Source organism: Toxotes jaculatrix, chromosome 3, assembly GCF_017976425.1.
Source record: "Toxotes jaculatrix isolate fToxJac2 chromosome 3, fToxJac2.pri, whole genome shotgun sequence".
NCBI lineage: Eukaryota > Metazoa > Chordata > Actinopteri > Toxotidae > Toxotes > Toxotes jaculatrix.
Genome location: NC_054396.1, coordinates 29,131,412 through 29,144,696, shown reverse-complemented (window position 1 = coordinate 29,144,696; position 13,285 = coordinate 29,131,412). Strand labels below are relative to the sequence as shown.

The 13,285-nt window shown below is 42.2% G+C and overlaps 1 protein-coding gene across 1 annotated transcript in view; it reads right to left on the bottom strand.

The window, feature by feature from the left end:
• The window catches only part of LOC121179848 (butyrophilin-like protein 1), a 74,342-nt gene extending 62,844 nt beyond the window's left edge, over positions 1–11,498 (bottom strand). Inside the window, exons 1-3 of the mRNA XM_041034920.1 lie at positions 11,321–11,498; positions 9,057–9,359; positions 7,140–7,418 (exon numbers count right to left, since the gene is read on the bottom strand). Coding sequence (XP_040890854.1) covers positions 7,140–7,418; positions 9,057–9,359; positions 11,321–11,390 — 652 coding nt within the window. The 5' untranslated portion in view covers positions 11,391–11,498. The remainder of the gene's footprint in view (positions 1–7,139; positions 7,419–9,056; positions 9,360–11,320) is intronic.
• Between the last annotated feature and the right edge of the window lie 1,787 nt (positions 11,499–13,285).

Sequence of the window (13,285 nt, the reverse complement as noted above, 5' to 3'; positions counted from 1 at the left end):
TTTATAATCTGATCACCAACAGTATCTGAAAATGAAAGACAGCTGTGGCGCAGCAAGTAAAGAGTGTGGCTGTGGACTTTGGACCGGCACAGTGGATATGGGTGGTGGTGGAGAAGACGTGTCCCCCCTCCCTCTGCGACCACGCAGAGGGAGGGGGGACACGTGTATGGTGCCCCCATACAGTCTATGGGTGCCCCTGAGTTTCGTTCACTTGGTGTTGGTAAAATGCAGAGATTCATTTCCCCGGTTGGAGGATAATAAAGGAATAAACTTAAACAGCAGCACCTGAACGCACCACTCTTTAAAATACACTTCAGTGAGTACAGCAGTCCATGAACGCATCGCCGTTCATATGCACTGTGCTGAAACAGCCTGAACAGTCGCTGTACTCACTCACAGCGCAGCAGCTTCTCACTGACAGTAACAGCAGCTCTCAGCACCGAGTCTTACCTCCGAGTCCTCCTCACCGTCAAACATCTGCTCTCACATCACTCAGCGATCAGCCGCTGCTTTCTTCTGATCGCGGCGTGTCCCCGTTTAACTTCTAAATAACAATCGAACTTTATTTTCACAGTCACTGAGTGTTTTAATGAAAAGGTTCAACCGCATTTCTAAAAATCTCAGTAACGTTTGAATCAGCCGCGTCTGCTTACGCTTCTTCTTCTTCTTCTTAGTATTTCCGGCTCGCGAACCAACGTACGATGTGTACACCGCCACCTACCGTCTATAGCAGAGACACTTGGACTACTGGCGTTGGTTCAGGGTTCACACCGGGTGTGTCGGCCAGAAAACCAACTTAAGGCCAAAACTTCCCTGTATATCTATATATCCCAATGAAGAGACAGGTGATGGAGCATTCAGGGGGTTTATTGCTCTCTTAGCAGGCAAGGAGGTCACGTGGTTCTCTATATCAAATACAATAACAGAGTACAACAAATGAATAAAAAATTAAGGCTCTTCATAGTCAAAAAATATAAACAGTACTGATATTACTATATCTCCATCTGCCGCTAATTCCCACTGTCCCAGCTGTTAAACACAGTTCACCTGACAACTAGTATGTTAACACACATATATAACAACATCATACAGTGACGTGCACATAACGCTCATAACGTCACACTAACGACTCAAATCAATAACAATAAACATGACGTGACGTCACGTACAATCAATCCGAAGGCGCGGGCTAAATGCTACAACTAGCTTGACAGCGCTAACATGGCTAGTGCTAAAGTTACACCGCCGAACAACAACAGGGTGATTTCAAGCTGCAGAACGTAACACAATCAGTCAACGATACACACGTTCTTACATTTCACCCACGCACAGACCACTTGCCGTGACGTTAATTAACTGTTTAACCCGCAGCTTTACTCAGTCTGAATGCCGCCAGTTACCCGAATCAGCCAGCAGAGGGGGCTGTCCCAAAGTGAGCCGACAAACATTACATCTACAAACGTCACACAATGAACATATAATATGCCCTAACTTTGGGCCTTTTCTACACCGTCTCTGATGGTACAGACTCATATGGTACAAGTCACAGTGAAGCCAAGCGCTACATACGCTTCGTTAAATTTCCTCGTCTTAGCTTTCGGGTGACTCGTTTGTCTCATTATTTCCGTCTCCGGTGAGATACCGGGGTCACACGCGCCCCCCGGCATCTGAGTTTCATCCAGCTCTGCCCATTACACAGTCATGATCAAAGATCTCACTGAAACTCACTGTACTGTCACATGCAGCACTTTGCTGTTAATGATGCTGTGAGCAGTCACACTTCATTCATCTCTATTAATATAAATGACTCTGAGTCACTTCAGCTGCACAGACACTGGAGGAAAAGTCAAGCTTCACCTTTTAGCAGCAGAGACGAATAATTGTGTTTTCAAAGGTTATTTCCATCATCAGATAATCTACTGCTGTGAGTGAAGTGACCCAATGTACTGCAGGTTTAACTGAACCTGACACAGCAGAGAGAAAATGCTGGTTTTAGTCATTAGAGGGCGCCACATGGTTAAGAATGAGTCTAAAACAATCAGATCAGAGGAGCAGCTCGAAATGTTTCTGTTCTCAGGTCAAAGTAAAAACACTCTGAAAAACAATTACTCTCATTTGGTTTTACACAAAAAGGTCAAATATTTCTTGTGTCTCCTGTTCACTGGAACCTGCTCTCAGTTCATGTGCACCAGAAGCTTCAGGTTTCTATGTTCACTTGTGGGTTCATGTGTTCAGAGTTAAGGTGAGTTCAGAGAAACTTTCCTCCCTCAGCAGATAAATGTTTAATTTCTGAGTCAAGAAACAATGAGCACCAACATATACAGTAATACATTTTTACAGTAAAACTAAAAGCTAAGAACATCTGGACCTGGACACACACACACACACGCTGCTGCTTCATGTTACAGAGCAGACAAACAGAAGCACAAACCTGTGAACTACACACAGGAAGCAGACACATTTAATCTAAGCCACTACTCTGCTTCTTATTTCAGTGTGGTGACTTTAGTCTGTTGAATAAAACAACAAACCCTATAAAGTCACTCAGTGAGCTCAGATAACAGGAACAGCAGCATTTTAAATGTCCTCACAATCATCAGGTGCTGATGTGTTGGAACGCTCATGTTTGAGTGAGAAAATAAAAGATGGTCTCAGAATTCCACTGTTACAACCTTAGTTGGTGGAAGCTAGGGGTTTCAGGCATGTAACACAAGCAACCAAAGAACTGAGTGAGTCCGTATAGGTGGCATCATTACGGGCAGTTTATTCAAAACATAGTTCTTTAAATGAAACAACACAGAAAAGGTGGGGGAGATGTGGACCAGAGGTTGTGCCAAACGAAACCAAAAGAGTTACAATAAAACTAGGCCTAGGTTACAAACTACTCCAAGAAAACAAAGGAAACAAAAGACCTGGCTGAGCTAGCTAAAAAGATAAAGAAAACAAAATACAGGGGGGTGGCATCAACCAATAACCTAGTGTCTTTAAACAAGGAAATTCCTGTGTGCTGCAAAAATGTACAGGGTCCCCCAGACTCACCTGTCCACAGTCACCCACCACACTTAACTGCCGTATGCCACCAGAGGAGAAAGAGAGAGAGAGAGAGAGAGAGCCATTGTTGTGCCCTCCTTTTATCAGTTGGCCTCGCGTGCTGATTGGTCAGGCCAGACCATTTGAATCTTCACCTGGAGCACTGTGAAGCAGGGCAGGGGAGGAGAAAGAGAAGAAAAAAAAACACACCGGCCATCCAGGCATGTAACATCCACCAACGCAGGAAAATCACTTTAGTTTCTTCTGTCAAAGTTTGAACAGACAGAAACATCCAGAACAGTCACAACACACAGTTTGATGTTTAAAATCTTTTATTCAAAGCGTTGGACAGAAATGATTCAACACTGACTGAGATCACATGACGCCCTGCAGGAGCATCATCAGGCAACAACATAAACAAGAAGAAGCAAAACATGTCATGTCATGTCATCATCTGCCGCTTATCTGGGTCCAGGCCCAGGTCGCGGGGGCAGCCCGCCCATTTAAGAAGCAAAACATGCTTTTCCCAAATACTGTTAATGACACAGATTTCAAAATAAAATGTTAAGTCACATTATTTTTCACTTTAGCTGCAAAATAAAACACACACACACACACACACACACACACACACACACACAGGTCTGACCATCAGGAGCAGTTTGCTGTTCAGACCTGGTCCTGGTTCAGTCAGGTCTCTTTGTAACTTGGAAAATAGAAAGTTAGAGTGAAGAATGAAAAGAGAGAAGTTCACTTCATCCAACTTTAAAACCAGCTGTCAACTCTCACACTGCCTGAAATAAGTGAGGACAAGCCAAAATGTCCTCACTGTCTTGGTGCTTTGCACTAAACAGACACACAACAACACACACACTTCAGCGGCTTCACAGCTCAGGTAAAGGTAGTTAAGGATCCTCATTAGATTGGGGTCTTGAACCAATGGAGTTTTTAAGAGGGGTATCTGCATCTGATGGTTCACCTGTGGGAAGAAAAACAAAATGATATTGAAGAAAATCCCAAATGACTTGTGTGCTGTTTTTAAAGGTTAGAAATAAAATTTCACGAGTTAAAAGTGTTAAAAAGTATAAAAACGTAAAAGATGTATTTTTTCATTTAGTTCATGGAAATTCTATCAAAGTGAGTGTTCTGTATTTCTCTTGGTTTTTGGAAACAGTGACAGAGTGAGCGCTCTTTCCCTTAATATTCTAATTCCCATCTTTGCCGCTCCGCTCCTTCAGTCAGTGAGCTCGGTCAGTAACACAGAGATGGGCTCGTAAAGCTGGTTAATGTGGCTGCACACGCTTCAGCCTGGGAACATTAACAGTCTGTTAGTATTCTGTGTGCACTTTTCAAACTACTGTTTATTGTGTTGTGTTGTTAGCATTCTGTGTTAGCAGCTACGATACGAACAAGCTAACACGCATTAGTTAGTTTAGTTTGTTTGCTAGCCGCGTTACATTTTGTGTAGTGTTTAAGTTATTGTGCAGATGCTGATTTGTGTTGTATTTTCTGTTGTATTTCAGTTTTACATGAATGAAAGTGTTTGTGACGGTAAGTAAAAAAAAAAAAAGAAAAGTCACGTCTCTCATCCTTTATTACAGAACATACGTTATGTGTCTGTCTAACCTCGTGAGGGTGCGCGCGGTGAGGACAGTACAGCTCGAGCTTACCCTGAGAGTAAATACAAACAGAACACTGCACGTCTGAGAAGATAAACACAACTGGCAACACTCTGAACATCAGACAGATACAAACAATCTGTTGTTTTCTTCTTTGTTCATTATGAACATGTTCAAACTAAACATTATTTAAACTTACCGTTATTGCACGTTAGTGTGATGCAACCCATCTTCTCAAGCACACAGAGAACAAGAACAAGAACAGGAACAACACCCAAAAGAGTCCCGAGAGCTACAGTAGCATCTCTCAATCCAGTGTAATTCTCTGAAACAGATGACAGAAAGTTAATGTGACACTCAGAGTGTAACTGCAGATCATGTTCAGCAGACTGGACATCACAGCCTTCACAAAGAGAACAACTAAACGTGTGCATGCTCCTATGATCTAAAACTATCAGCAGATGAAAACAGCACTGGGATGAATGTGAGCAGGCACAGTGACGTTAGCATCCATCTCATGGCCACTTTCCTCCTGCTGGGCTGCACAGCTGAGAGCTGGCTTCTGGTTCTGCTCTCAGTAGTGAGGAGGCTGATGTTGCAGCATCCTCCTCTTTCTGAGACGTGTTGTTGATCAGGAGGAAGATGTTTGAATCTCTGTCCTGCCTCCTCTACTTTAGGCTGTTTCCATCTGACTTGTGCTTTACTCCTGCTGTGTCTGACATCTGAAAACCTGTGTGACAATCTGTCTATAGCCAAGGTTTTCTACAGCCTGAGCCCAGGCTCTGATGGACTCTGGATCACAACAAGCACTGCTGCCACTGTTGGACAGGAACTAAGTACAATTACTCAGCTACTGTACTTCAGTAGAGTTTGGAGCTACTTGTACTTGATGTGAGTATTTCCACATTATGCTGCTCAGCACCTCTACTTCACTAATACTGTACTTTTTACTCCACTACATTCATCACACAGATATAGTTACTAGTTACTTTGATCTTAAAAACAAAACAGAAGATCAGTTTGTAAAATATTCAACTTTTTAAAAGTCAAACTTTGACTTTTCATACTTCAAGTACATTTTGCTGATATTTCTTTACTTTGACTCCAACTGAATTTTGAAAGCAGGACTTTTACATGTAACTGAGTATTTTTCCTCTGTTGTATTAGAACTTTTAGTCCTTCAGTAAAGGATCTGAGTTCTTCTTCCACCACTGACGACTGCTCAGCAATATTCACATCATTCTGTGCTTCTTGGTGGTGGGTCAGCTCTACAGCTACTGGGCCACATTCAGAGCAGAGAGATCCACAGTCTGAATGATGCAGCATGAGACTCAGGAAGCTCCAGCTCTTCAAGCTAAATCCACTTTGAACTCATTAATAAAAGTCAATGAAGCTTCAGTGTTTCAGGACCTATTTTCACATTGTGTTCCAGTGAATGTGTGAAGTGGTGAACATTTGTTAACTCCTGCTTTCAGCTTCAGACAGAGGAGGAGGATCTGTGAGCAGATTCAGAAATCACAACGTGGACAGTTTCACTCTTGTTTTCATTTCCATTTTCACTTCAAGTCAAAAGCTCATGTTGGATTTGAAGGAAGTTCTGCTTGGAATCAAGCAAAGCAACACTCTGCTGCAGTGAATGAAGCAACATGTCTGTCAGACAGGAGCCTCACTGCAATGCAGAGGCTCAACACAACATGAAGCAATTATTAAGTCAACCTTTGTCATTAAACACTGAACTTTCACTGTTTCTATGTCAGTTGATGGAGTCACATTATTAACAGTCTCTCTTATTGTACATATTCAGAGTCAGGTCACAGTTTGCACTTTGACTTAAGTTTGTAATGAAGAAATAAAAGAATAAAAACATCAGTGAGTAAAATCTGATCTACATCTTTGAGTCTTTCTATTGTTTGTTATGTGACTGATGTTTGACTCTGCTGCTGTAAAACTGTAATTACCCAATGAGATGAATAAAGCACTGTCTCTCTATCTATCTATTACAGCTGATCAGAGCTTCAGTGAGTCTCAGTATATTGTGCTGATGAAGTTGTTGAGTTCATTCTTCAATCTCAAGCTTTTTTCTTTTCACCTGTGAAACAAAGACGTCACTGATTCTGATGGTTTCAGTCTCTAAATCGGCCTCGTGTGGTGTTTTCATGTCTGTCCTCAGGATCAGGTCACACCTGCTATTTCTACACCTGTAACTGTGTGTGTGTGATCAGTCTGATCTCAGAGTTCACTACAAACTGCAGTTCTTTCTGTTGTTTCCCTCCTCATCCTCTCATTCTTCCTCTTCTCTCTGTAGATTAATGAAGTGGAGTCTCAGAGCCTCAGAACAAATCTGACTCAGTCTGAAACATTAAAAACTTACACACACGTCTTCATCCCAGTTTGTTTTGTGTTCGGTCTCAACAAATGTTCATAGTATTGAAAATTAACAACAAATAAAAGATTACTTGAATGTAAAAACAGAAATATGAAGAAACTCACCAGGAACAGACACAAATGTCTCAGAATCAATCTGATGGCTGATTTCCTTCTGTGTGGCTACACAGCGATAGTAGTCGGTCTTGGTCACAGTAGTTTGGAGGATAATGTCGTATCTGCCTCTTCTTTCAGAGACCTGTGGTTCTTCAGCACGAAGGATGTTTCCAGCTCTGTCCTTCCACTGTACAGAAGGTTTGGGAAAAGCACCAAGAACCTCACACTGCAGCAGAGTCCCGTCCTTTGTTTCACCAAGTGTCCTGATGTTTGGCTTTGGAGATGAACCTGTGAACATCAACAATAACTTATGAAGAACGTTTCCAGGGTCAGACGTGTAACACCAGGATCTTTTTGTTCCTCTGCTCGTATCTGTGGATTACAGTGTGTTTAAGAGGAAAACTCAGGAACAGAGAGAAACACAAACACACAATACAAACACTGGTTGCACATCCCTGCACACACAGAAAGGACACAACATGTAAAAGACTTTTGACTGACACCAACAATAAAGGAAATATTCACAGCTGCAAACACAGTTTGACTCTTTCTGACTCACACCATGACAGAAGCACATTTACAACAAAGAAATCTGGACAACTCTTGAATTTCTGCTCAGTTTGTTTTGCTACAAAATCACATGAGATTTGTTCTATTCCTCTAAAATTATATAAAACATATGTTAGAAAATATGAAACACATGGTTCAAAGTGTGTGATCAGAGTTTAACTGTGTCAGTGATACACACACTCAGTGTCCACTTTATTAGGTACACCTGTACAATCTAATGTAACTCAGCTGAACCTTTTCTGATGCCTATAATGTTCAGCTTTTACACAGTCACAGAGGTTTTCATTCACTTCTATGTTTTATCTCTCAGCTCATAGTTAGTGATGGTGTTGGACTGGACTGTGTTATATTCAGACCTGTTCCTAATATTCTGACCCCCTCATGTTTGTAAACAGGGAGGACAAAAAAATAGAAACAGCTCTCAGTATAATGTCGTCCAGAACAACAGCAGCTTTAACTATGAGCTCAGTGATAATCATAGAAGTGAATTTCCACATTTCTGACAAAGTCAACAGAAACTGAACATTGTAAACTTTGTAAAGGTGGAATTTATGGCAGAGCTGCTGAACTGAACTGCAGCAGATTGAACAGGTGAACGTGATAAAGTGGACACTGAGTGTGTTTGATCAACAGTCTCATGCTGCCACAATGAAAAACTGACCATCTGAAACAAACCAGTTTGTACAACCAGTCGTCTGAAAGGAACCAGACCTGAGACGCCATCATTGTTCAAATGGTGATGAAGCCACAGACGTTCATAAAGTCTCTGCTTGAAGGTTTTCACTGTGCTGCCCTCAGGTGGTCTGACAGAGGAGTTCATCTGCTGTCCACTTCCTTACCTTCACACACCTGTCCACTTCCCTACCTTCACACACCTGTCCACTTCCCTACCTTCACACACCTGTCCACTTCCCTACCTTCACACACCTGGCCAGTCGCTGTGTGAAGTGGACGTAGTTCACAGAAATTTGTCAGACACAGACTCAGACCCAGTTCCAGCTTCAGAAATGTGTGTGAGGAGGTTTAAGATGCTCTTTGATGATGTGAAAGGCTCTTTGTTTGAAGCATACTGAAGCTTTTACAGTCAAAGAGTCAGAGGACATGAAATGTGAGTGGACACAGTCACATTTCATCTATTATGAACTGCTGAAAGTTCACTGAGCAGAACCACATCATCTGCAATGTCTCACAAACATCAAGCTTGTTTGATACAGAGGGAATCAGTCCAGATGTGACTACAGCTGTGTGGGGACGAGGCCCTGCCACATGTGTGTTCTGAGTATTTGACCAAAGTCCATGTGGGACTCTTAAACCAGTCTCATCAGTAAATAATCAGAGTTTTATGAAAGCACTCACCAACACGAAGCTCAATGTGGAAGGTTTGACTTTGAAGTTCACAGGTGTAGTTTCCTCTGTCAGCCACCTTCGTATCTCTGATGGTTATGGAGGCGTCACCATGACTCAGTTCTTCTTCAAAATATAAGACACGACGTCTGAACTGCGGATCTTGACCTGATAGAAGGACACCCTCATACAGGAACACCTCCTTCTGACCATCTTTCCTCCACTCAAAGCGTTCTCCCACAATGCTCTGTCTGGTGCTGAGGGAACAGGGTAAAGTTGCATCACTTCCTTCCGTCACTGTGATGATCTTTGACCCTGGAAGATAAAAACGTGTAAATCAGTTTGTTTATATGCAGAGTGATGAAGTTGAGACAGACGTGTGGACGTCTGTTGTTATAACAACATTTCAACTTATGATATAATAAAAATCTTTTCTTGTTTCTCGGCCTTGTCGACCACATTGTCCTCAGCAAACTCTTTGTACTGTCAGACTGTAAATCTGCACCTGTTTATATTCTACTGTTTATAGAAATATTTATAAGATTTTATCTGGAGTTTTTCTCTCCTGTGTTTCTTTCTTCTAGTTCTTACTATTCACATTAGTCTTTCAGCACAACCTCAGGGACAAAGCACTCATTAATAATGAATAATGTCTGAGTCTTTGTCCCAAATGATGATGAGCATCAAACTCATACTAGGTCTCTCCACCCTGCTCACTGTTTTTATTCTGTTTGGAACCTGCTTGAAAAAACATGAGCGACACAAAGAAAGAGGAAGAAAGAAGAATTTTCAGAGCGCTCCAGATCAACCAGGAAAACACAACTAAACACACTGAGACTTCACTTCATTAATCAGCTTCATTTACTGAGTCTGACCAATAAAAAGACAATAAGTACAAAGTGAACAGGCCAAGGACTGAGCCTGAGCTGGAGACGACCCCGAGGAGTCTGACTCATCTGGAGCACAGGACGGGCTCACATCATGAACCGCAGAGGATCCACAAGAGACCAGGAAGGGTGGAGGAGAGGAGGAGAGGAGAGGAGAGGAGAGGAGGCAGCCGCCAATCAATAACAGTCAGCAAGCAAACTGTCAGTCAGTCTCAGGCAGCGGACATTTATATGTCATCAGAAACATCAGCGTCCAAAGCTCAGACATGTTTTACAGCAAATAATCAGCTTCGACATGAAGAAGAGTTTCTCGGAATGAACGTTTCATTTCTCTGAGCAGGAAGGAAACGACGCCCTGAGGAGGAGCAACATACTGCGCACTTCTATTATACAGCTGTACCGGATCAAACAGACGCTGTGATTAAAACCATCATCTGCTGCTGTGGAGCCTCATGGTTCAGTATCGATCTGTGCTGATCATTAGGATTCATATTACATCAAACCCTGTTGATGAAGGATTCATCCTGTCAAACAGAAAACTCTTCAGTCTGAGTCTCAGTCTGAGTCTCAGTCTGAGTCTTTAGTTTTCTCACCGTCTCCAGCAGCAAACGTTGTTCCAGACCGAGTCAGGACCCAGAGACACACGAGTGGAAGAAGCTCCATAGCTGTCGGTGTCACCTGAACGTTAAACAGCACTAACGGACACTAACGGCTCCAAACTGCGTCACTGACTCAACCGACACTTTCGCTTTCTGAGTTCCCGGGACGGACCCTTCACAATAAGAGCGTCTTTTTTTCTAATACAGTGACAGCAGAACAAAGAGTGAACAAAGTACATGTGGAAACACCACACCTGCTGAGCAGAGCTTTACCTAAGGTTCTATCTATAGATCAATGTCAACACAAAAATATTAATTTCGCAGCAGTCCATATTTGTGTTGGTGGTTATGAAGCTCTTTAGCCTATAATACCTGATGAGTATAACTGAATAATTATTATCATGCTGTCACTGAGTGGTGCAGCACATCATTTTGTTTAATGACCCACAGTGACAATAAACATATTGTTGTGTCCATCCACAGCTTCCCTGAGGGAAAAGACCTGATCAAAGACATGAACAGATGAGAGTTCAGTTCTTTAAGTTGTGAAACTGGAGGCAGAAAAAAGTTGTGCTGTAATTAGCAATAAGACGCAGTAACTGATATTTGTTAAAGCATAAATACTGTTTGTAGATGATGAATGACTCTGATGACTGAATAAAATAAAGATAATTTTTCATTTGAGTCATTGATCATCTTTTTATTTTTAGGAGGTCACACCCAGAGCTGTCTGTCTCACTGTCTGAGCCTGAGCGGGAGACGACTGAGTCTGAGTCTTTAGTTTTCTCACCGTCTCCAGCAGCAAACGTTGTTCCAGACCGAGTCAGGACCCAGAGACACACGAGTGGAAGAAGCTCCATAGCTGTCGGTGTCACCTGAACGTTAAACAGCACTAACGGACACTAACGGCTCCAAACTGCGTCACTGACTCAACCGACACTTTCGCTTTCTCAGCTTCCGGGACGGGCCCTTCACAATAAGAGCAATACACAATAAGTTCTTTTGTTAGAGGTGAAGACACTGACCATGAACCACAATTGTCCTCTGTTCCAATCCAGCTGCTGATCGTTGCTGCATCTCTCTCCTCACAAAAGGATTTTTTGTTTCTTCTGTCAAAGGTTAAACAGAAACGTCCAGAACCAAATAACAAAAATATTGTTTTCATGTTTTAGTCAAACATTTTCATAGAAATGATAAAGCACAGCCTGAAGTGACATAACACCCTGTAAGTACATCATCAGTTAACAACAAACAGGCCTCCTGTGTGATTAGATGTCCAACATCTGACAGATGAGACGGAGAGAGAAGATGAGGAAGAGACATCAGTGGCCTTCAGAGATCATGAGGAGTATGTGGCAGAGGTCAGAGCAGGAGGGAAGACGAGGTGATTGATGTTCTTTAAGTCCAGCTCGTGTGGAACCCAAGAAATTAATATGAAAAAAAATCTGAAATTTATAGAAAAAGAATAATTTTGGAAGAAAGTTCATAACTTTCTTTTTTTTATCTATTGTGAGTACATGAATCTGAGACACTGGGAAAGCAGATCTTACTGCGACTTCTTTACAATAGAATAGAATAAAATAAAATAAAATAAAAGAATGTAGAAATGATAAAAGCTATAAAAAATATAAAAAGAGATTTATAAAAAATATAAAAGGGGAGGGGTAAGGTGCACAGTTCTGAGGCGCTGTGTGCATATGTAGGGAGAATAGAGAGGGTCTGATAAACAGTTTGCACATTATTGGATATATCACAGTACACGGATATTCCAAAGTGTTATCAGTGGTATTAAATACTCAGAATTTCAATATTTCAATTTAAATATTCAGTCGGTGGATAGAAGGAGGTCTGGGGGGTCGGGGGATTAGACTGTGGGGTTCAGTGCATGTGTGCGTTCAGTATGGTTATGGCTTTTGGGAAAAAAACTGTTCTTGACATCCAGTCATTAGATTTTCTTTTCTGTATTTTTCTCATGCATCATCACAGAGCACATCATTCTTCCAACATGGAGGAAAAATAACCAGACTCAGGATGAGCATGCACGATGATACTGAGCTTAACATGGACTCACACTGTTGGATTACTTTATAAACTTATCACCACAAAACATTTGAAAATGAAAGACAGCTGTAGCGCAGCAAGTAAAGAGTCCGGCTTTGGACTTTGGATATGGGATATGGGTGGTGGTGAAGAAGATGAGCCCCCCTCCCCCTGCTGCCAGCTCCCCGGGCACCTTACTCGGCAGCCCTCTGCCCCAGCGTCTCTGGTTCATGTACATGCTTTGTGTGTGTGTTTCGTTCACTTGGTGTTGGTAAAATGCAGAGGAATTTCCCCCCTTGAGGGATAGTAAAGGAATAAACTTGAACTGTAGTATGTGAACGCACCACGCTTTAAAACGCACTTCAATGAGTACAGCAGTACGTGAACGCACCACGCTTTAAAATGCGCTTCAGTGAGTACAGCAGTCCGTGAACGCATCGCCGTTCATATGCACTGTGCTGTTCCATTCAGTTGAGTAGGAAACAGCCTGAACAGTCGCTGTACTCACTCACAGCGCAGCAGCTTCTCACTGACAGTAACAGCAGCTGTAACTGTCTCTGTCTCCTTCAGTGATGAAGTAACGAGCTGTAAAACTGGACAATTCTCCTGCGAGAGTGGTGCATTGTGCTATTGTGTGAGTTATTGTCAAGGGGGGAGCTGTAGGTTTCAGCAGTGAGGATCACTTCCGCGTTCAAAAAGCTGCAGTTCCTCTGCT